Raw genomic sequence first — 22,069 nt, 5'->3', positions numbered from 1 at the left:
TTTTTTTTTGTTTGTTTTTTTATAATATAAAAAAATTGCAAAGTAAGGCTGCTTTCACACTAGCGTTCGGGTTTCCGTTCGTGAGCTCCGTTTGAAGGAGCTCACGAGCGGACCCGAACGCAGCCGTCCAGCCCTGATGCAGTCTGAATGGAGGCGGATCCGCTCAGACTGCATCAGTCTGGTGGCGTTCAGCCTCCGCTCCGCTCGCCTCCGCACGGACAGGCGGACAGCTGAACGCTGCTTGCAGCGTTCGGGTGTCCGCCTGGCCGTTCGGAGGCGTGCGGATCCGTGCGGATCCGTCCAGACTTTCAATGTAAGTCAATGGGGACGGATCCGTTTGAAGATGCCACAATGTGGCTCAATCTTCAAGCGGATCCGTCCCCCATTGACTTTACATTGAAAGTCTGGACGGATCCGTCCCAGGCTATTTTCACACTTAGCTTTTTTTAGCTAATATAATGCAGACGGATCCGTTCTGAACGGAGCCTCCGTCTGCATTATTATGGGCGGATCCGTTCAGAACGGATCCGCCCGAACGCTAGTGTGAAAGTAGCCTAACCTGTATGTTTTAAAGACCTTTTTACCCCAGAGAAACCTTTTGTGAGAGTCACCCGATGCTTCTTTCCTTATACATACGTGGAAGGCCTCATGCACACGACCGTTGTGTGCATCCGTGGCCGTTGTGCCGGTTTTTTTCGCGGACCCATTGACTTTCAATGGGTCCGTGGAAAAATCTGAAAATGCACCGTTTGGCAGCCGCATCCGTGATCTGTGTTTCCTGGCCGTGAAAAAAATATGACCTGTCCTATTTTTTTCACGGCCAACGGTTCACGGACCTAATCAAGTCAATGGGTCCGTGAAAAATCACGGATGCACACAAGATTGGCATCCGTGTCCGTGATCAGTGTCCGTTTTTTCCTATCATTTCAATGGCAAACTTGACTTAGATTTTTTTTTCATTTTTCATGTCCGTGGATCCTCCAAAAAATAAGGAAGACCCACGGACGAAAAAACAGTCACGGACCTACGGACCCCGTTTTTGCGGACCTTAAAAAAAAAAAAACGGTCGTGTGCATGAGGCCGAATGTGAATGGAGCTTTAGAATAGAACGCCACATGTTGTCAGTCTTAAGAAAATCCATCTACAGCCGCTCCCTTTGCTCTCAGGACTGAGGGCAAGGTTCATCCTGGACTATCCTACACCTTCCTATAGTGTATGCTGGGCCTCGGGGCCTCTGTCTGCAGCGCCTCCCAGTAGAGCCGCACTTTGTATTGTCTCCATTGTATTAGCAGTGGCTTCAGGCGGCTCGTGCTATAGTATCACTGGGGCTTCCTGCAGATTTCCAGGATCATCAAAGTAATAGGATCGCACCAGAAGGATATGCTAAACAGAGGGACGGGAGGGTGGACGGGGTAGAGGGGAGGCATTCTTCAGCTGTGATGTAATGGCCAAATATGTGACAATAGTGGGAAATGTACCGCCACGAGGAAGACTGTGTGGGTCAGGGCATCGGTTTAGTAAGTGACTTGGAATGTGAGGGACGTCTCCAGGATCTGGGTTGAGTGCAAAGATGGAGAAAACGAAAGCGAGCGCCTGTGGATTATCCCCTGCCACATGAGCGCCTCAGCCAAGGATTTGGGATGAATGAGACTAGATCCCACAAAATACATTGTGGAGCTGTAACGCTCTTTGTGTTCCTGAGGATGATGAGGTCCTGCAAACTCCACTTCCATACCGAATCCTGGCCTTCTGGTTGCATAAAAAAAGCAAAGAAAAAATAAATAAAATCCCCTGTTTTGGGTGAGGTTTACCTGTTGAGAAAGATGATCCCTGTAGGCTTTCACAACTGGTAGCTTATACCTCTGTCCTGCCATACTCCGGTACCAGGCAGCGTCCTTTAAAGTGGGCTAGAGCTGACTGGCCCCTGTTTTTCAGACCCTCGCCGCCACGAGCATCAGCGGGACCCAGGCTGGTCAAGGGGTGAAGCAGATTCTCCCCCTGCTGGTAACACAGGGAACTGTTGATGGTATTTAATAGCAGATTCACCAATCGTGGCATAAGCCTCCCTACATATACCGGCAGGGGCCTGGATGTATTTCTGGAGTGTAATAATATTACAGGCTATAGCTACTAGAGAGGCGTCGGGGATCCAGGGAGTTATTCTGATTGGAGTCGGGAAGGAATTTGTTTTCCCCTTTAAGGGAACCTGTCACCGGGATTTTGGGTATAGAGCTGAGGACATAGGTTGCTAGATGGCCGCTAGCACATCCGCAATACCCAGTCCCCATAGCTCTGTGTGCTTTTGTGTAAAAAAAAAACGGTTTGATACATATGCAAATTAACCTGAGATGAGTCAGCCTGAAAATATGACTCTTCTCTGGTCACACAAGTAAGATATGACTCTTTTTTTTATGTTAATTTGCATATGTATCAAATCTTTTTTTTTTTTTTTTTTTTTTTTTTTTTTTTTTTTTTTTACACACAACAAAAGCACTCAGAGCTATGGGGATTGGGTATTGTGGATGTGCTAGTGGCCATCTAGCAACCCATGTCCTCAGCTCTATACACAAAATCCCGGAGACAGGTTCCCTTTAAGTGGAGAAAATTGGCTTGTACCTCAGAGGTTTTTTGCCTTCCTCTGGATCAACTTGCAGGAGAACAGGCCGAACTAGATGGACAGATGTCTTTTTTTCGTCCTAAACTATGTTACTATGAAAAGAGATTTTAGTTTTGGCTGGGCCAGAGTCTGTTTAGTTAAAATGTTATGTCGGTCTGTGAAACACGCAAGTTGTTCTCCTGATTAAAAGGACACTTCGGCTGTACTTTGCCAAATGCAAAATATTGTCGTCCTTGGGAAAAAAGAGATTAAAACTTCCTATATAGATAGGAAACCCATTGTCAGTTTGCGGCTGCTGTGAAAGACAGGTGCTATCTGCCAGTATAATAGTAGATTGTAGAATAAGAATGACAGTATGGCAGCTGTACTTTCTCTTGATAGACATAGATAAAGATGCCCACGGAAGAGAGCTGTGAACGGAAGATGCAATTTCTCAGCAGAGGTCGCATGACTTTTTGTTTGCAGAAGAGTAAAAATACTCCTCTGACCATTTTTGAGGAGTGCTTTTACCCGAGAAGGAGTACGAAAGTTGTGGTAATTCAAATACATAATACGTAGGCCTACACTACTTCAAATCTGCGTTGGAGGCTGCGTTTGGAGCTCCTGTTGCAGATTCTGTCAAAGGACCAGACCAAAAAAGCCTTATATGCAGCACTTTTTTTGTCCGGTAAAAAGACAGATCCCGAACTGAAACTGAACGGATCCCATCATTGCCGGTGGAGTCTGTTCAGCTTCTTCCCTGTGGGGTGACGGGAGGAGGGGGGAGCAGGGTCACTAGTGGGGTGACAGGAGGTGGGGGGAGCAGAGTCACTAGTGGGGTGACGGGAGGAGGGGGGAGCAGGGTCACTAGTGGGGTGACAGGAGGTGGGGGGAGCAGAGTCACTAGTGGGGTGACGGGAGGAGGGGGGAGCAGAGTCACTAGTGGGGTGACAGGAGGTGGGGGGAGCAGAGTCACTAGTGGGGGGAGGGGGGGAGCAGAGTCACTAGTGGGGTGACGGGGGGAGCAGGGTCACTAGTGGGGTGATGGGAGGAGGGGGGAGCAGGGTCACTAGTGGGGTGACGGGGGGAGCAGGGTCACTAGTGGGGTGACGGGAGGAGGGGGGAGCAGGGTCACTAGTGGGGTGACGGGAGGAGGGGGGAGCAGGGTCACTAGTGAGGTGACGGGAGGAGGGGGGAGCAGGGTCACTAGTGGGGTGACGGGAGGAGGGGGGAGCAGGGTCACTAGTGGGGTGGCGGGAGGAGGGGGGAGCAGGGTCACTAGTGGGGTGACGGGAGGAGGGGGGAGCAGGGTCACTAGTGGGGTGACGGGAGCGGGGTGACACCTGAGGGGTTAACTGCCGTTGATCGCGACTATTTGATTCTGCTGCCGACACCTGTATTTGTATTAAACGTTAACTTTCATTGGTGGCACAGTGCTCCCGCCCCTTTCTCTTCTTATTAGCAGCAGCAGCGGCACGGGGGGGAGGGAAGACTTTTCTCCCCTGTACTGCTGAAGAGAGCACTGTGCGTGCTGACAGCAGCGCGCTTGATGTTCTCTGATGCTAGGCTGCTGAGTAGTATCGATAAATGTTAAATCCTGGTATCGTCTTGATACAGGGACAAAAGTATCGATTGGGTATGGATATTTCGATACCCGCAACAACCCTAGTAGAGACTACGCTCCTCATTATCCTGCAGCCGGACGGGGGTGCTAGTTATGGGGTGATGGAAAGGTGGACCGAACAACAACTCTCCCACCACCCAGCCCGCTCCACCCGGTGGCCAGAGGGAACACATGCCTGGGGGCAGCTCTTCTCTCAGACTGGGGACCCGTCACATGAATAAGCGGCTCCTTACCTTTCCAGCGGCCCTGTCAGCCCCTCCTTCTTCCAGCTCCCGCCGGCTTCCCCTGCTGCAGGACCTGTATAGCTTTGGCACGCGCCTATACCAACCAATAACAAAGCTCCTTGCTGTAAGGAGCTTTGCTATTGGTTATTTCAGACACGGGCAGCATCGCTGCCCGCGCCGTTCACAGCGCTGATGAATGTGGGGGAAAAGTTTAAGGTGTGTTGGTACGCCTTAGACTTTTTTCAGGGGGTAAAATGGCCTGAACAGGCATCTATGACGCTTGTACAGGCGTTACTGCGACCTCTGTTTCCCAGTATAATAGTAGACTGTAGAATTTGGATGACAGTATGGCAGCTGTATTTCCTCTTTAGGCCTTCATTAAGATGCTCACAGAAGGGAGCTGTGAATTGAAGACGCTGTCTGCCAGTAAAATAGTAGAGCGTAGAATTTGGATGACAGTATGGCGCTGTATTTTCTCTTTATAGGCCTAGGTGTGTCTCTTACAGAAGAGCATTGCACTTCTCAGTCTAATATCTGATGCTGGAATTGAGTCATTCATCCCCGTTGCATCTCTGGTCGGAGCGAATGGTCTGATGGTGAAAGTGCAGCGAGGACTAAAAGTCTAAACAAAGAAAGACGTTAAAGGGGTTGTCCACCCATGTTCATTGATGACCTATCTTCTGATCGGCTGTGAGACGAGGAGGGTCTCCCTGGGTATTACACTACGTCTCCTGTGGAGCGGTGGCGTAGAGTAATTACTCTCTCCATCCAAGTACTTATACTTACACGGCCCTTCTGAGACAACGTGCAGTGTAATAAACCGGAAGCTGCGGCCAGATGGAGCGCGGCCTCCACTTCACACATCTTACCAGCAGAGGGGGCCAGGTGTCGGACCCCCGCTGATCAGATCTTGAGGATAGGTCATCAATCTATATGGCCTGACAACCCCTTTACGGAGCCAAGAGAAGTAGCATACATGGAGGGACTTGACATTTTTTTTCCCAGAAAACCATCCAACTAAAAAAAAAATATATATTTTACAGAAAATATTCACATATATAGGCTGTTAATATGCGCTAAAAAGTTTTAGGATGGTAGCATCCATTTACCTTCTTGCGTTTCTAGCTTTATGTACTTGGCAGCTTAGGCTACTTTCACAGTAGCGGTAGAGCGATGCGGCAGCGGTTTTTGTCAGTCCCATTCCCGCAATGCTGTGCTGCTCGTGTGAACCTGGCCTGAATCATTGTACAATCAAACAATCTGCTACTTTCTGATCTACTTTGTGTTTCCATTCTTTACCATCCTGTTATTAGTTACGTGGCACCGCCACATTCCACATCACTGTACAGAGATCACCATCGCTTACATGGGGGCCCCTGTTCATTCTAGGTTGGTGGGTTCCCAGATCACCACCTGCTTACATGCTGGCGAGGGTTGGACCTGAAACAGGACTCAGGAATTTACTTTTGGTTTCGAACGTGTTTGGGTAACAGTAAGTGACCCTTGCACTGGTCTTAAAGGCTTCAGAAACCCACTGCATTTACCCATCCCTGCCCTTTGACCTGTCAGACGATTGTTAAACCAGGAAGCCTACTTTAAGGGTTGTTCACCCCCAGGGTCTTTTGGGTTTAACCCCAGCATGGCCAGACTTGTGGAAGGAGTCCCTCTTACCAGATGCCCACCACTGTGTGCTTCTTCGATACCTCCTCGCTGCAGATCTCGGGTCTAACTGCGTCGACATCTGATTTAGGTCACGTGGCAGCTGCAGACAATGGCTGTCCAGATCGGTGGCTTGTCCCCCATGCATCACATGACTAATGGGGGGGGGGGGGGGTTGTCATTGGCTGCAGTAGTCACGTGACTTACACAGACTCTATACACATCCATGAAGCCTAGCATGTGAAAGAAAAATGAGCGGATTGGGCCTACTCATGCAGTCAATATTCATGCTGCAACACATTTGCAGATTATTATTTTTATTTATTTTTTTACATGGATTTTTAAGCCTCGCACCACTTCTCAGTTCAAATCCTATAGTAAAGATTCATCTGATAGATACGGATCTATCATGACAACTGTGACAAGAATATTGTTCATCTTGATGATACAAGTAGGACTCAATCAGATATCACCCGGCTGTTATCCCATGAGCGTATTCCTTATCCAGCCTGTGGCTACCATGGCATGCTTGGACTTGTACTGACGCAGCAAATCTGCAGCTAAAATGACGCATCTAATATTACAGGATCCATACAACGGGCTGTAAATCCGTTTTTGTTTTTTTACCCTAACACTAACTTTGTGGATTTATTGCCGTCGGGTCATAGGTTTCCTCCTTTTACATCAGAGATTTTTATTTTTTGTCTTCCAGGACCGGAAACTAACCAAAGCAGAGCAGCAGCGATTCAAAGAAGAAGCCGAGATGTTAAAGGGGCTCCAGCATCCGAACATTGTGCGTTTTTATGATTCCTGGGAATCCTCACTGAAGGGAAGGAAATGCATAGTCTTAGTGACGGAGCTGATGACGTCTGGCACTTTAAAAACGTAAGTAGCTCTATTCACAGATAATTTCACGATGATGATGTATAGAATCTGACATTTGAAGGGCAGCTCCTTATTTCATGTACGAGCTGGAGGAACGCCAACTACAGGGGAGTCATGAAGCTTTCCAAGGCTCTTGCATGGCTAATCTGCCTAGGATCCGTTATGGTGGTTATTCTGATTGTCTGCTTCAAGGGTTTACATTTCGTTATCTGGTCTGCCACATGAGTATTGGGACACTACTAATACTTGAACACCTCTATGCATGTGATATGGGGTGAAGAGATAACAGTTGCTTCCAGGCCCCTGGTGCCCGACTGGTCCCAAAGACCCTTCTCGCATAACAAGACACCATATTATAAATGGCACATGTTAGGCACCCCCCCCCTTTTCACAGATCCTGCACTGGGGGCCAGGGGAACCATGAAATAGTGCAGGAATCGATCTCCGGTTTACCAAATTTTCAGGGGGCACCAAGGAGACGCAGGTTAGCCACCTACATCTGAACCTTAGAGACATGATTGTGAGGTATTGTCACCAAGCCTCTACTCATGTGATGGCTAACCTCCGCCACTCCAGCTATAGTAAAACTACAACTCCAAATATGTACACTTGCTTGCCTGTTCTCAGAACCCCATAGCAATGAATGGAGCTTGCTGGGAGTCGTAGTTTCACCACAGCTGGAGTGCCGGAGGTTAGCCATCACATAGAGTAGAGGCTTGGTGACAATACCTTACAATCATTTCTCTAAGGTTCAGATGCAGGTGGCTAACCTGCTCCTCCTTGTTTAAAATTGGTGCCCCCTGAAAATAGTTTTTTTTTAAGGCCCTTTTGCTCTGCACAATTTAGTAGACAGTTGTTGGGAAGGAAGCCATCCTTCCCAGTAATCACCTGCTCGTCAGGAAGGAAACTATTGCATTTACATGCGGCGATCTCCTCCACAGTATGCGGAGCAGTGATCGCTAATACCATCGCTCTTCCTCATACAGAATCATTTGCCGGCAGCAGAGGATGTTTAGACGGCATGATCTGCTGCCTGCCGGCAAATGATGATTTGGATGACCGCACCAATCATGAACATTCATTGGGTATTCGGCGGCACCTTTACACCGCCAGATAATCTCTAACAAGCGTTCCTCCTTGGCTGATGCTCGGCCTGTATAAAAGTGTCTTTAGCATTATACGGACATACGACTTACCTTAGCTGTTTTGTTCTGCCGGCATTGACCATTTATATACCCAGGTATGTGGCTGTTTTTGCTGACATTTAGCTGGTAATACGATGGGCACTTCTGTTATAATACCACTTCTGATGCCAGGATGTGGAGTGACTTTATGGAGGGATTAATCTATAGCACATCACCACCGATTGGCACTAGTAGATCAAATAGCCACATAGGTTATTATCTATATTGGTGCCTATGATTTATAGTGTGTACATATATATCAGGCCTTGCAAAAGCAGCTTCTCTATGACAAACGGACTTCTACATGGATGCCATTCAGATGAATGTTTGCCCTTGTAATTGAAGACAACTGCGGTCCACTAGAACGGGAGCTGCTGTCTGGTTCATAGGGTTGGGGGGGGGGGGGGGGCGGCCCGGGGATCCCGCTGATCCCGCTGATCCCGCTCTATGAATTCATTTTCCTTAATAGGACATATAGGCAGGTGATGTCATCTTGATGTACACCCCCCTTAAAAGTTAATTCACTTTCCTTGTTCTTTATTTGCTCCGATTGCTTATATGCAAACTACGGGCAGGCTGAGACTCTGAGTGAGGAAAGCTATTTCAAATATTCTCTTTAGAATACCAGCTTAGGACAAAATCTGTCATTAAACGAATAGGGGTGGGGGTAGGAAAGGTATAATTGGAGGAAAGGAATTTCCAGTGGAATGTACCTGGTATCTGGTGCTGTGAGAGGACAGGCCTCCATCTGCAGAACTCCTGCCTATATCCACACAGCACGGACGTCCTGCCCCCTCCAGGGCCCACTGTATTTTTGATGCTTCCACTGATAAATCACAGTCTTTAGTTTGCTTTAAATAGGATCACTAGATTGGAGACTACTTCCATATTACACGAGGAAATAACAATACAAGCATTTCTGTCTTATGTTGGTTTTTAGGGCTTTTTTTTCTCATAATTTATAGCTCCCCGCAGGGCGTATACTCTGGGAAAAGCTCTCGGCGTATATGCCATGTGCATCCTAAGGGCTCCTTAGAGTGTTCTTCACACTTGCCTTGTTAATTCCGGTATTGAAATCCGGCAGAGGATCTCATTATCGGATTTAAACGGATCCATTTTAATTTTGCTCATGAGGATGCATCCGTTTCGTTAGGATACGGTTGTGTGAAATCAAAACGTATCCTAAATACATTGAAAGTTAATGGGTGACGGATCAGTTTTTTTAGGTTCTTAAAAAAATGGATCTGTCACCATTGACTTACATTGTTTTTATGACCGGACCCAAAACTGCAGCTTGCAACGCCTTTGTGTCCAGTCACAAAACAGACATCCTGATGCATCCTTAAAGGATATTTTTCCATTCAGAATGCCTCTGCTGGATCTCAATACCAAAACAACAACGCAAGTGCGAAAGTAGCCTTACAACAGAAAATAATCCCACGGTCTGGGCCAAAAAGGAATACGTCGCAGCCTTTCATTGGCGGTATAGGTTTTCCTGGCCTATATGTCAAAAAGATGACAAGCATTAAAGGGGTTCTCTAGGAATTTAAAAATAAAATTAAAAAACTTAAATATTATAATAAATATATTCACAAATACTTTCCATTACTTAGAATGGTTTGTTTTGCCTAGGGAGCAATCATTGGGAGAAATAAAATGGCCGCCGTCCTATCAGCACACACAAAACCTGTCCTAATCACACAGGAGGACAAGTTACTTCACCACAATCAGCCATAGTGCTGCCTCATCCTCCTCTCTGCTCTGCTTGTCAGGAATTATGATCCTGAATGCAGGTGAATCTCTGGGAATGGGGATGATGAGGAAACATGAGAGGAGGGGAGTTGTGGGTAATCAGCAGCACTTGTATGCATTCTCCATTACCGCAGCCTGTCCTGTCCGTCCTCTCTGTACTTCATGTCTCTTCATGAACTAAATTCCCCAGAGATTCAGCTAAAGTTCTTATCTTTATTCAGGATCATAATCCCTGACAAGTAGAGAGGAGAGGAGGATGAGGCAGCTCTTTACCTCAGTGTTGTGAAGTAACTTCCTGTGTAATTAGGACAGATTTTGTGTGAACTAATGGGACAGCAGCCATTTTGTTTCTCCTGATGATTGCTCCCCAGACAAAACGAGCTATTATAAAAAATGAAAGATATTTGAGAATCTAATTATAATAAACTAATATTTAAGTATTTTCATTTTTTCTTACTTCCCAGAGAACCCCCTTAAGTAGATGGGGCCTGCACGGAATTGCTTTCTTCTGCTACCTTCAGCTGTCTGGAAGAGCCCTGTAGTCTCTGTATTGGTTCAGGACTCCCTTGCTGTTCCCCAACCTTTGGCATTAAAAAAACCACAATCACCAGAATGTCCTGATGTCTTCAGAGCGTCAGGCCATGTTGGAGTTGTCGAGCCGCGGGTTGGAGAACACTGCTCCGCTTTCTCATGACACCAGCCACCGACGAGGCTTAGATTCCCTTTATAAGAATGTACTTCAAAAGTTGCCGATAACTCAATATCTAATATTTTGTTGGGGCGTCATCTAGTGTGGAGTTTCCCTTTACAGAGGGCCTGTAGCTGTTCCTTTGCGTTAGGCCTGATTCAGATGACCGCTCTGATTCTTGTCTTTAAAATCCAGACATATTTCGCTCCGTATGGACGTCCGTACGGTTTCCATTTGCGTCAGTGTCTTCTCTGCAGCCGTACTCTATACACACGACTGAGTCTTGGAGGTAAACGGACAAGAGTAGTGAACGCTTCGAGTTCCTCAGTCCGTGCTGTAAAACTGAAGTGGAAATTGAATCATTGATGTGAACGGGTCCGTGTGCCGTCCGTCACTGTCATGTGAATCGAGCCTTAGAATCGATGTTCTCTTGTGTCTCCTCTTTTGTAGTGTTTGGTTCGTATGTAGAGCAGGTTGCTGAATTATGTATGACCAGAGTTCTGGACAGAGATGTTACACGTAATGAATATTTTCGTATTGTGCAAAAAAACTATATTTTGTTTTCACCTTTCAGATACTTGAAACGATTCAAAGTAATGAAGCCCAAAGTATTAAGAAGCTGGTGTAGGCAAATCTTGAAAGGGCTGCAATTCCTCCACACCCGGACTCCCCCTATAATCCACCGCGACCTGAAATGTGACAACATCTTCATCACGGGGCCCACTGGTTCTGTGAAGATCGGAGACCTTGGTCTGGCCACATTGATGCGGACGTCCTTTGCAAAGAGTGTGATTGGTGAGCTGATGTCACATACAGTAAGACCCTTATGGATGGGATTAATCCACAATTTTCTATTGGTGCAAGCCATCCCTCCTAGTGCTCCCTTACCATTTCCCCCCTAGGTCTGCTGTGTGGGATGTCATCGAATCTTGTCAAGGTATGACATCTTCCCCTCAAGTCCTTTTCAGTTCTGAATCTCTTCTTTTTAGCGAAGGATTCAAAACTGATAACCTGTGAGATAAGGCTACTTTCACACATGCGTTCGGTGCGGATCTGTCTGGTATCTGCACAGACGGATCCGCACCTATAATGCAAACGATGGTATCCGTTCAGAACGGATCCGTCTGCCTTATATTTCTGAAAAAAATCTAAGTCAAATTGTTAGTCAGACGGAACCGTCCTGACTTTGCATTGAAAGTCAATGGGGGACGGATCCGTTTGACATTGCACCATATTGTGTCAACGTCAAACGGATCCGTCCCCATTGATTTACATTGTAAGTCTGGACGGATCCGTTTGGGTGTCCCCTCCTGAGGCGGAACGGAGCCAAACTGATGCATTCTGAACGGATCCTTATCCACTTAGAATGCATTGGGGCTGTATGGATCCGTTCGGGGCCGCTTGTGAGAGCCTTCAAACGGAACTCGCAAGCGGAACCCTGAACGCAAGTGTGAAAGTAGCCTAACTAGTTCATGTCCTGAGGAGCCAGATCATGACTCAAGGATGTTTTCTTTGTTGAATCGCTGTGTCATGCTCCAGTCCCTCAGGCCCTGCTCTAGGAATAACATCGGGGTCACCAGGATTGTACCTTTTAAAAGGGACCTGTCACCATCTTTCACACTATTTTCTGCCTCTAAACCACCACCATAGCCTTATACCAAATGTTAAAAGGTTTCTAAAGATGTCCTTGTCTAAACAAAAAAAAAAAAAAAGTATTTCTAGAAGCTCTAAAGTACCATACGCTGTATATTAAAAAGCTTGTCTGGGACCGCTCACGTGAGTGTTCATGGGCTATTAAAGGGGTTCTGCAGTTTGTTTAAACTGATGATCCATTCTCTGGATAGATTATCGGCATCTGATCGGCGGGGGTCCGACACCCAGGACCCCCGCCGATCAGCTATTTGAGAAGGCAGCGGCGCTCCAGCAGCGCCGCGGCCTTCTCACTGTTTACCGCTGGCCCAGTGACATCATGACTAGTATCAAGGGCCTGGGCGCCGCTGCCTTCTCAAACAACTGATCGGCGGGGGTCCCTGGTGTCGGACGCCCGCTGATCAGATGCTGATGATCTATCCAGAGGATAGATCATCAGTTTAAACAAACTGCAGAATCCCTTTCAAGGGGTTTTCCACCCAGTAACATTTTATTATTATTAGAAAAAAAAAGTCTGAAAAGAAGTGAAACTCACTCTACCAATCCTTAGCACACAATCAAGATTGCGTATGGATTTGCGTGTGAAAAATCTGCACCGTAGGTCATGTGCATTGTATTCTATGAGAATTTGAAATCCTCAGTGCACACGACGCTGATTTTTATTTTTTTTTATCCACGTGGATTTTGACCTGCGGTGCGGATTTCGAAATCCGCAGTATGTCAATTTATTTTATTTTTTTCTGACCGGATTTTCTTCATTCACTTAGTAAAATCCGCACGCGGAAAATCTGCACCAAATCCGCACCAATTGATGCGGATTGACCGCACAGATTTGCCTGCGATCGCCTTCTGGATTTCGGTGCGGATTCTCCACACTTGAGTCCTGAACGTGTGCACGTACCCTTAGTCTCTTCTCTGTGGTCCCTCTGGACACACTGGAAATGACTGACTTCGTTCTCGTATCCTGTATGTCGAGAGACAGCAAGGACCCAGAAAGCATCGAAGCACGGTTGTCGCAGTCCTGAGGAGTCATGCAGTCTTGGCTTGATTGACGTCCCACAGGCTGGATTACAGAATTACAAAATCTGTTTCATTGGCTTCCAGTTTATGCGCGGTCAAAAAATGTGTACTGATGTCAGTTACATCCGCAGTGCTCATGCGCACATCCCAACCTGTGGGGCGTCAATCAAGCAAAGACTGCATGGCTCGTTAGGAGAGACCACATGACTCTTCACAGATAATAATTAACTTAAGACGTACTGATTTGTAACTTATTTTATGCCTTATGCTGCAAGGGGCAGGTTAGACTGGGGCATCTTAAAAACCTTTTACCTTTAGATATAACACTAGTGCTGGACTGGTTTAGAGGGAAAACGTGCCTTGACGGGTTTCCTTAAATGGGAAGAAATCTTCCACTATGGTGGAATAAGGATATGTTCAGACGGAGGATTTTGTCAGTTTCTGCTGTGGGTTTTCATGCTGACCCCCACCCGCTCTAGGTTTAATTCCATTGAATGTATCTTAGTCAGGGTTTCGTGTCAGGGATGGACCTGTACTTTCCTGTACTTTGGCTGCAAAAACGCTGGGGGCCACATGAACTGCAGCACAGCCTCCCATTGAAAACAGTGGGATGCAGTTTCAGCGCACATTTGGCCTGGATTTCGGCACTGAAACCTATGCCCAAAATCCTCCATCTGAACGTAGCCTTACAGAATTGAAGTCCCTATTTCCTTCATTGATTTGGGTTTGGTATCAAATTACCCCGTTTAGTATCTGGATTGTTACGTTGCTGAAGTTTATTTATATGTTCGTCTTACCAAACCTGTTGGTAAAGTCTGTATTTGGAAGTGGCAGATCTGGCACATAAGGCTACTTTCACACTAGCGTTTCGGTGTCCGCCTGTGAGATCCGTTTGAAGTCTCTCACAAGCGGCCCCAAACGGTTCAGTTCAGCCCCAATGCATTCTGAATAGATGCGGATCCATTCAGAATGCATCAGTATGGCTCCGTTCCGCCTCCATTCCGCTCTGGAGGCGGACACCAAAACGCTGCTTGCAGCGTTTTGGTATCCGCCTGGCCGTGCGGAGCCAAACGGATCCGTCCTGACACACAATGTAAGTCAATGGGGACGGATCCGTTTGACGCTGACACAATATGGTTCAATTGCAAACTGATCCGTCCCCCGTTGACTTTCAATGTAAAGTCTGGACGCATCCGTCTGACTAACAATTAGACTTAGACTTTTTTCTTAAATATAATGCAGACTGATCCGTTCTGAACGGATACCATCGTTTGCATTATAGGTGCGGATCCGTCTGTGCAGATACCAGACGGATCCGCACCTAACGCAGGTGTGAAAGTAGCCTAACGGAGATGATCAGGACCAAACAGACCCAATTGACTATATTGGGGTCTGTTTGGTTTCTGTTCAGGTCCCCACTTTTTGGGCAGACAAAAAAGGTCCTGCATGTGGTGTTTTGTTTTTTGTCCGCACTTTTTAGGCTGAGTTTACACTTCAGTAATTTGATCAGTTATTGTGAGCAAAAACTAGTAGTAAAACCTACTGAGAGATGAGGTGTAATGGAAATATATCGCCGAGTTTTTGACCCACACCTGGTTTTGGCTTACAATAACTGATCAAATAACTGAAGTGAGAACTCTGCCTTAGTAGAATATGTGACAGACCCCAAGCGGAGGCTCCAACGCAGATGTGAATATACCGTTACCATGACAAAACAGGATTTTTATCACTTTGTTCCTGTCGGGGTTTGTCACACTGCCTTTATAATTTGGCCCCCTAGCATTGATATCAAAGACCATGAAGGTGAGAGGGGAGGGGGGCACAGGGTGATGAGAGATATATATGCATTATGTATATAGTCCAGAAAATGAACGCCACTCCGGTAAGTTAAGAACAAATTACTCCTTTAATCACCCGTGCGGTGCAACGTTTCGTCTCAATACTAGAGCCGAAACGTTGCACCACACGGGTGATTAATGGAGTCATTTGTTCTTAACTTACCGGAGTGCCGTTCATTTTCTGGACTATTCATTGGGGTAAGAGGCCTATTCCCTTAGGAGCGTGCACCCATTTTCTCAACATTTGCCGGTGCCGCCATTTTTCTCAGATCCCTCTGTTAGGAGTGTCTTTAAAGGAAAATATTCTGCAGACTTGGATTTTGCTAATCTTTTTTTTCAGGATTTTTATTCACCTATTTCCACTGCAGCGTGAATGGTCAAACTCATATTTTCCCCTTTTTTTTTTCTGCATGAGATGTATTATTGCTGCCGCAAGATTTTCTTTTTTTTTCCTAAATGGCCTCGGAGGTGATGGCATCTTTGATCATTTCTCCTTAGGAACCCCAGAATTCATGGCCCCAGAAATGTATGAGGAGCATTACGACGAATCTGTGGATGTCTATGCATTTGGCATGTGCATGCTGGAAATGGCTACCTCAGAATATCCGTACTCTGAATGCCAGAACGCAGCTCAGATCTACCGCAAAGTAACCAGTGTACGTCTGCATTTTAACATGGTTGTGCCTTGTGCCGGAATAGCCGTCAGACCCCGTGCTTTTCTTCCTTCCTCTTTTGGCTGTGGTGTACTGTAACATGAAATGTGCTTCTTATAGCTGTAACCTATCCTGTATTGCTTTCCAAGCTGCCGTATTCCTCTTCCAATCTTATTGTAGCCTGGTTATAGCTGTCCACATGAGCCGCCATTCCCAGAACTTCATCCTTATTTGTATCAGGACCTGTATGTGTTTAGTAGCCTATATAGCCTGAGATAATGAGATGCGTCATGTTAAGCACTTCAGCACTGCTAATTGTCTTTCCTGACACCACAGGGTATTAAGCCTGCCAGTTTTAACAAAGTGTCTGACCCGGAGGTAAAGGAAATTATAGAGAGCTGCATACAGCAGAATAAGACCGAAAGGTAAGAAAGTACAACATAGAAAGTAGTCAACATATTTTAAGACCCACTTTTAAAGGGTATCTCCGGGATTTTTATATTGAAATATTGAAGGCCTATTCCCAGGATAGGTCACCAGTATCAGAGCAGCAGGGATCTGACACCCGGGACCCACACTGATCAGCTGTTTGAAGGGGCCCGAATTCTAAGATCTCTTAGTAGGCCAATGACTTCATGTTCATCGTTCATGTGGCCTAGGTGCAGCTCAGTCCCATTCAAGTGAAAGGGCCTGAGCTGCAATACCAAGCACTGCCACTGTACAGTGTACGGCGCTGTGCTTGATGAGCTGTAAGGAAATCACAATGTTCACCGACTTTCTCAGACTGCTGATTGCTGGGTCCCTGGAGTCGGACCCCGCGCCAATCTCATATTGATGAACCCTATCCTGAGGATAGGCCTTTAATATCAAAATCGTGGAGAACCCCTTTAGGTTTCCCCTGCGATCTTTAAAGAAAACAATACCAGTATATTGTAAATATAAATGTGGCTCAAGAGATTACCTTTTAACTTTTGTATGTTTATGAAGAATTGATATTACTGAATTGCCCATAAGTCAGAAGCTATTCACTCCCGTGCAGCAGTGCTGCATTTATTTCTAGCTCTGGAGCTACACTGAGGTGTCTGACCCCCGTCGATCTGGAGGATCCCTTTAAGTGGTTACTCCAGTTCCTGTGCATGAAAATGCATTTGTCAGTATAATATTACCCCTGCAGCCCTAAACTCATCTCCGTAATGAATATGCAGCTCAGAATTCATCCCGCTAATATATCTACATCACTGAGCTCAGCCTAATAACACAGAACCCATTGCAGATTGTAATGCCCAGTGATAAATCAGAAGCAATTGCTCCATCCAGAAATATGACGGCAGTGCCCATTAATAAACAACCATTAGTAGCAATGGGCAAAGAAAGATAAGCAGTAATTGTATTGTCTGTCTTTATGCCAGTAGCACGATAATGCTTGATAATACACTACTGGGAGTAGGAATGAAAGGTAATTAAAGGGCACCTTTCTCTAAGACAGAGCCCTTTAATTTTGGGAATTTTGAAGCACCGTTTGTTGTATAGCAGCTGTGCTTTGGATCGCAGCTCAGCCCCATCCACTTCTATGGGGCTGAGCTGGGCATAAGCCATGTGACCAATGAACTAGTCGTCACTGGCCGAGGAGAAAGCCGTGAGAAGGCCACGGCTCGTATAGCTTATCGACGGGGTTCCCAGGTGCCGGACCCTCACAAATCAGATACTGATGACCTATCCAGAGGATAGGTCATCAGTATTAAAATCTTCAAAAACCCCTTTAAGTGGGTGTCTTTGCACCCAATAAATTCGCCACTCTCCTTCCAAAGTGTGGAAAATGTTTTTCTTCATGGTTTCTTCGTTACCTGCAGATTATCTGTTAAGGAGCTCTTAAACCACGCGTTCTTTGCCGAAGATACTGGGCTACGGGTCGAATTAGCAGAGGACGATGATGGCACCAATGCTTCTCTAGCTTTAAGACTCTGGGTAGAAGATCCTAAAAAGCTCAAAGGAAAACACAAAGACAATGAAGCTCTAGAATTCAGCTTTAACTTGGACCTAGACAATCCAGACGAAGTGGCTTATGAAATGGTGATGGTTTTATCTGTCTGTTCTTAAATGATACTAACTTTTCTTGGAGTTGCTGTTCTAATTTAAGTTTTTTTTATTTAATTTTTTTGGGAAAGGTAAAATCTGGGTTTTTCCATGAAAGTGACAGCAAGGCCGTTTCAAAATCCATACGTGATAGAGTTTCCCTAATCAAGAAGACAAGGGAAAGGAAGATCCTGGCTGATCACATAGAGGAGCGCCGGGATTCACAGAGCAAAGCTGTTGGGGCGCTGGTAACGCAGACGAGCACCCCCGTTCCTGCTGGTGCATCACAGGCAGCAGTGAATGAGAGTGAGGAGACGGAGGTGGATCAGCATGTGCGCCAGCAACTCCAGCAGCAGCAATATCAGCAGTGCTCGTCTGTTACAGGTACAGTAAATTGCATTACTTAGTTTTTAGTGGAGCTGCATTCATAGTTCTGCTGGTTTTTAGTGGACACAGTCTGCAAACTTGTTGTCTGACATACCAGTACCAGCTTAACTAAGCTCTAATGGTATAGTGCAATGGTTAGCGCTTCCAGCATCAGATTATTGTACAGTACTTGGTCTAGACTTCACTGCATGGAAAGCAAAAAAACAGATTAAAGGGGTTATCCTGGAAAAGATAATGATCAGATTGGCGGGGGTCTGAGTCCCTGCACCTCTGCTGATCAGCTGATTCAGGGAGCCGCCACACTTTCCGGAGCTCCCGACACACATAGTATAGTGGCTGTGTGTGGCATTGCATTCACTTCATTGGGGCTGAGCTGCAACTAGGCCATATGACTGCAGCGCTCACTGAGTGCCCAACCTCTTCTAACAGCTGATCTGTTAGGGTCCAGATTGTCAGATCCCCGCAGATCTCATGATGACCTAATTGGGTTCTAGGATAATCCCTTTAAGCGCTGTAAAGACACTACGCCGACAAAGATTGCTGTGAGATTTCATCTCTGAAGCTTGTAGAATTCTGAATGCAGCTCCAGGTTGCAAATCGGTAAAAGAGAAGTAATGCGGTATATTTGCTAAATTACTTTTATTTACTTTTTGCACAAACTGTTCTAAGTATTGTAAAGTTTCACACCTAACTTCTATGTGAGTATTTTTGGTTGTGTATTAACCACAGCACAAGCAAACCACTCTGACCGCTGCAGGCTCTCTGTGTTATTGATCACAATTGCTTTTAAGATTCTGTTGCTTACTTGGGATGCTGTGTAATGTGAAAGACTTTGAAGTCTGAGGTTTGTTCTAACATCTCTTTAAAGCACCCTGCAAAACTGCTGACAGAGCTAGGCAGAGATCAGAGCTGGTAGTCGTACTTGCGTTACCAGCAGCAGTGAGAAATTGAAGTTATAATTCGCTGCGCAAAGGAGGCAGTCTTACTGTGAAGTGCTCTGTGATCTCTGCATTGAGCTGCTTACCGGCCCCTCTGACAACTGTAGCAATCAGCCAGAAAATCACTGCAGTTGTCACTGCAGATTAGAGCACGCAGCAGAGTAAGGCTACTTTCACACTAGCGTTTTGGCTTTCCGTTTGTGAGATCCGTCATGGTCTCTCAGAAGCGGTCCAGAACGGATCAGTTTTGCCCTTTATGCATTCTGAATGGAAAAGGATCTGCTTAGAATGCATCAGTTTGCCTCCGATCAGTCACCATTCCGCTCTGGAGGCTGACACCAAAACGCTACATGCAGCGTTTTGCTGTCCGCCTGATGAAGCGGAGCCAACCGGATCCATCCTGGCACACAATGTAAGTCAATAGGGACGGATCAGTTTTCTCTGACACAATCTGGCACAATAGAAAACGGATCTGTCTCCCATTGACTTTCATTGGTGTTCAAGACTGATCCATCATGGCTAGAAGACCTAATACAACCGGATCCGTTCATGATGGATGCATGTGGTTGTATTATTGTAACGGAAGGGTTTTGCAGATCCATGACGGATCCGCAAAAAAATGCTAATGTGAAAGTAGCCTTAAGCACCACCCCTGCAGCACTTGCACCCAGGTGACACCCAGTGAAATACCGTAAGTTGTCATTTTCTTACTCCTGCCTATAATAAAAAGCTGCTATAAAGGTTTGACTGCCCACCTACCTAGACTCCTCCTAGATGAGTGTAAGGCTTACTGATCCCAGGGCTCCATGAAAAACTGTGGTACCGTTGAACATGTGTACAGTCCCGAAAAGGGATATTTCCATTACAGGATGCTTAGATTTGGGGTTTCCCAAGGAAAAAATTTTTTGTCAGGGTTCCCCCTTGGTCGAAAGCTTGCTGGTTTAGTATGTGTGTTATATTCAATACTTCTGCAACCACATAACTTTGGTTTCTAGGCTGTTTGTATTGTGAGTCCCCAGGAACCATGATACACCGAAAATAATGTTTTTTCTTTTCTTCTATTAGCTGATAGCTTGTGTGATGTAGGCGGAGGGTCTATCACGCTGTCGGATGCTTCTAGCCAGCACAGCGCCATCTATGCTACATCCCACGAAGCAATAACCATGCCGCAAGTCCCGGGCATGCCTCACACGGAGCCTAGTCACATGGTGCAGTTCTATCCGCCGCAGCATGTCATGGGACACTATCAGCAGACGCAAGCGGTGAGTGCATGCTCCTTCTATAAAAGGAATAGTGTTCTCCAAGCAAAGAGAGATGTTGTGGTAGCCATGAAATATGCAGCGGTGCTGCTCCTGTAATCTAACACTCGACAGCTTTGGATGTGTGTCATAGAGGCCTCCTCTAAATAACTCTTCACATCTGCAGTTACCTAAATTAGAGTCTGTAGGCAGACTGTTAGGATACCTTTACAGACTTAAAGGGGTTGTCTCAGCTCAGCAAATAGTATTTACTATGTAGAGAAACTTAATAAAAGCCAATTGGGGTACTTTCACACTAGCGGTTTTCTTTTCCGGCGCTGAGTTCCGTCCTAGGGGCTCAAATCCGGAAAAAAACTGTTCAGTTTTATCCTAATGCATTCTAAATGGAGAGTAATCCGTTCAGGATGCATCAGGATGTCTTCATTTCAGTCTTTTTGACTGATCATGCAGTAGCATGCAGTATTTTTACCTCCGGCCAAAAATCCTGAACACTTTGACTGAACGCCGGATCAGGCCTTTTTCCCATTGACTTGCATTAACGCCGGATCCGGCGCTGTGTGTTCAGTCAAACTGGATCCGGCTTTTGCATGTTAAACCTGAAAAATGTGAAAAAAAAGTTAGTCCATAAATGGCGGATCCGTTTTTTCAAATGCATTTTTACATTGTGATCAGGATTCAAATGTAATCCGTTTTCACACGTTTTTGCGCATCCGGCGGGCAGTTCCGGTGTCGGAATTGAACGCCGGATTTAAACAACGCTAGTGTGAAAGTAGCCTTACTAATGTATTGTTATTATCCATATTGCTTCCTTTGCTGGCTGGATTCATTTTTCCATCACATTATACACTGCTCGTTTTCATGGTTACAACCACCCTGAAGTCCAGCAGTGGTGGTCGTGCTTGCACACTATAGGAAAAAGTGCCAGTCTCTCTGGTGGCCGGGACTGTGGGAGCGCACATAGGCTGGTGCTGTTTCCTGTAGTGTGCAAGCACGTCCACAGCTGCTGGATTGCAGGGTGGTCGTAACCATGGAAACGAGCAGTGTATAATGTGGGGGAAAAATGAATGTAACCAGCAAAGGAAGCAATATTGGACAATCACAATACATTAGGAAGTGGCTTGTATTTACTTCCTCTACATGATAAATGCCATTTGCTGAAGTGAGACAACCCCTTTAAAGGATGTTTCTTCATATAGTCTAGTTCTGACTACATTATTAAAAAATATTTTTGTCCACCCGCTTTTGGTACATTTGTTTCTTAAAGGAGTTATCCACCCCCTATAATGACCCCACCCAAGCCCCTCATATAGGTTATACTTACCTGCATCGCGCCTGATCCCCGCATGGTTGCTGCTGCATCTTCCCGGGGGTAAGTATAGTCTATATGAGATGCCCAGGCATTGGGGGGGGGGGGGGGGGGGCATTATAGGGGTTGTATAACACCTTTTAAAGAACCATCTAGTTATCTGTTGGTTAGTGCTCTGCACAATCTAGCAAATTCAGTGACAGCCAGGATCGGGTATGCTAGAGGCCACACCTCCGGGTCTTCGGAAAAAGCACTCCCACAAAATTCTTTGCATGATGTAAATTGTAGTGAAGGTAATTTTCTTACCGGTGACTGCATTTGTGAGTTATAACC

General features: G+C 46.0%; 1 protein-coding gene across 2 annotated transcripts in view; it reads left to right on the top strand.

The window, feature by feature from the left end:
* WNK3 (WNK lysine deficient protein kinase 3) overlaps positions 1-22,069 on the top strand; it is a 101,371-nt gene that overhangs the window by 40,553 nt on the left and 38,749 nt on the right. For both annotated transcript variants that reach the window (XM_044305947.1, XM_044305948.1), the window contains exons 3-9: positions 6,816-6,988; positions 11,187-11,407; positions 15,619-15,776; positions 16,110-16,198; positions 17,624-17,843; positions 17,939-18,230; positions 20,237-20,433. In XM_044305947.1, coding sequence (XP_044161882.1) covers positions 6,816-6,988; positions 11,187-11,407; positions 15,619-15,776; positions 16,110-16,198; positions 17,624-17,843; positions 17,939-18,230; positions 20,237-20,433 — 1,350 coding nt within the window. The remainder of the gene's footprint in view (positions 1-6,815; positions 6,989-11,186; positions 11,408-15,618; positions 15,777-16,109; positions 16,199-17,623; positions 17,844-17,938; positions 18,231-20,236; positions 20,434-22,069) is intronic.

The sequence above is a fragment of the Bufo gargarizans genome, chromosome 9, assembly GCF_014858855.1.
Source record: "Bufo gargarizans isolate SCDJY-AF-19 chromosome 9, ASM1485885v1, whole genome shotgun sequence".
NCBI lineage: Eukaryota > Metazoa > Chordata > Amphibia > Anura > Bufonidae > Bufo > Bufo gargarizans.
This window is presented reverse-complemented; position numbering and strand designations above follow the sequence as displayed.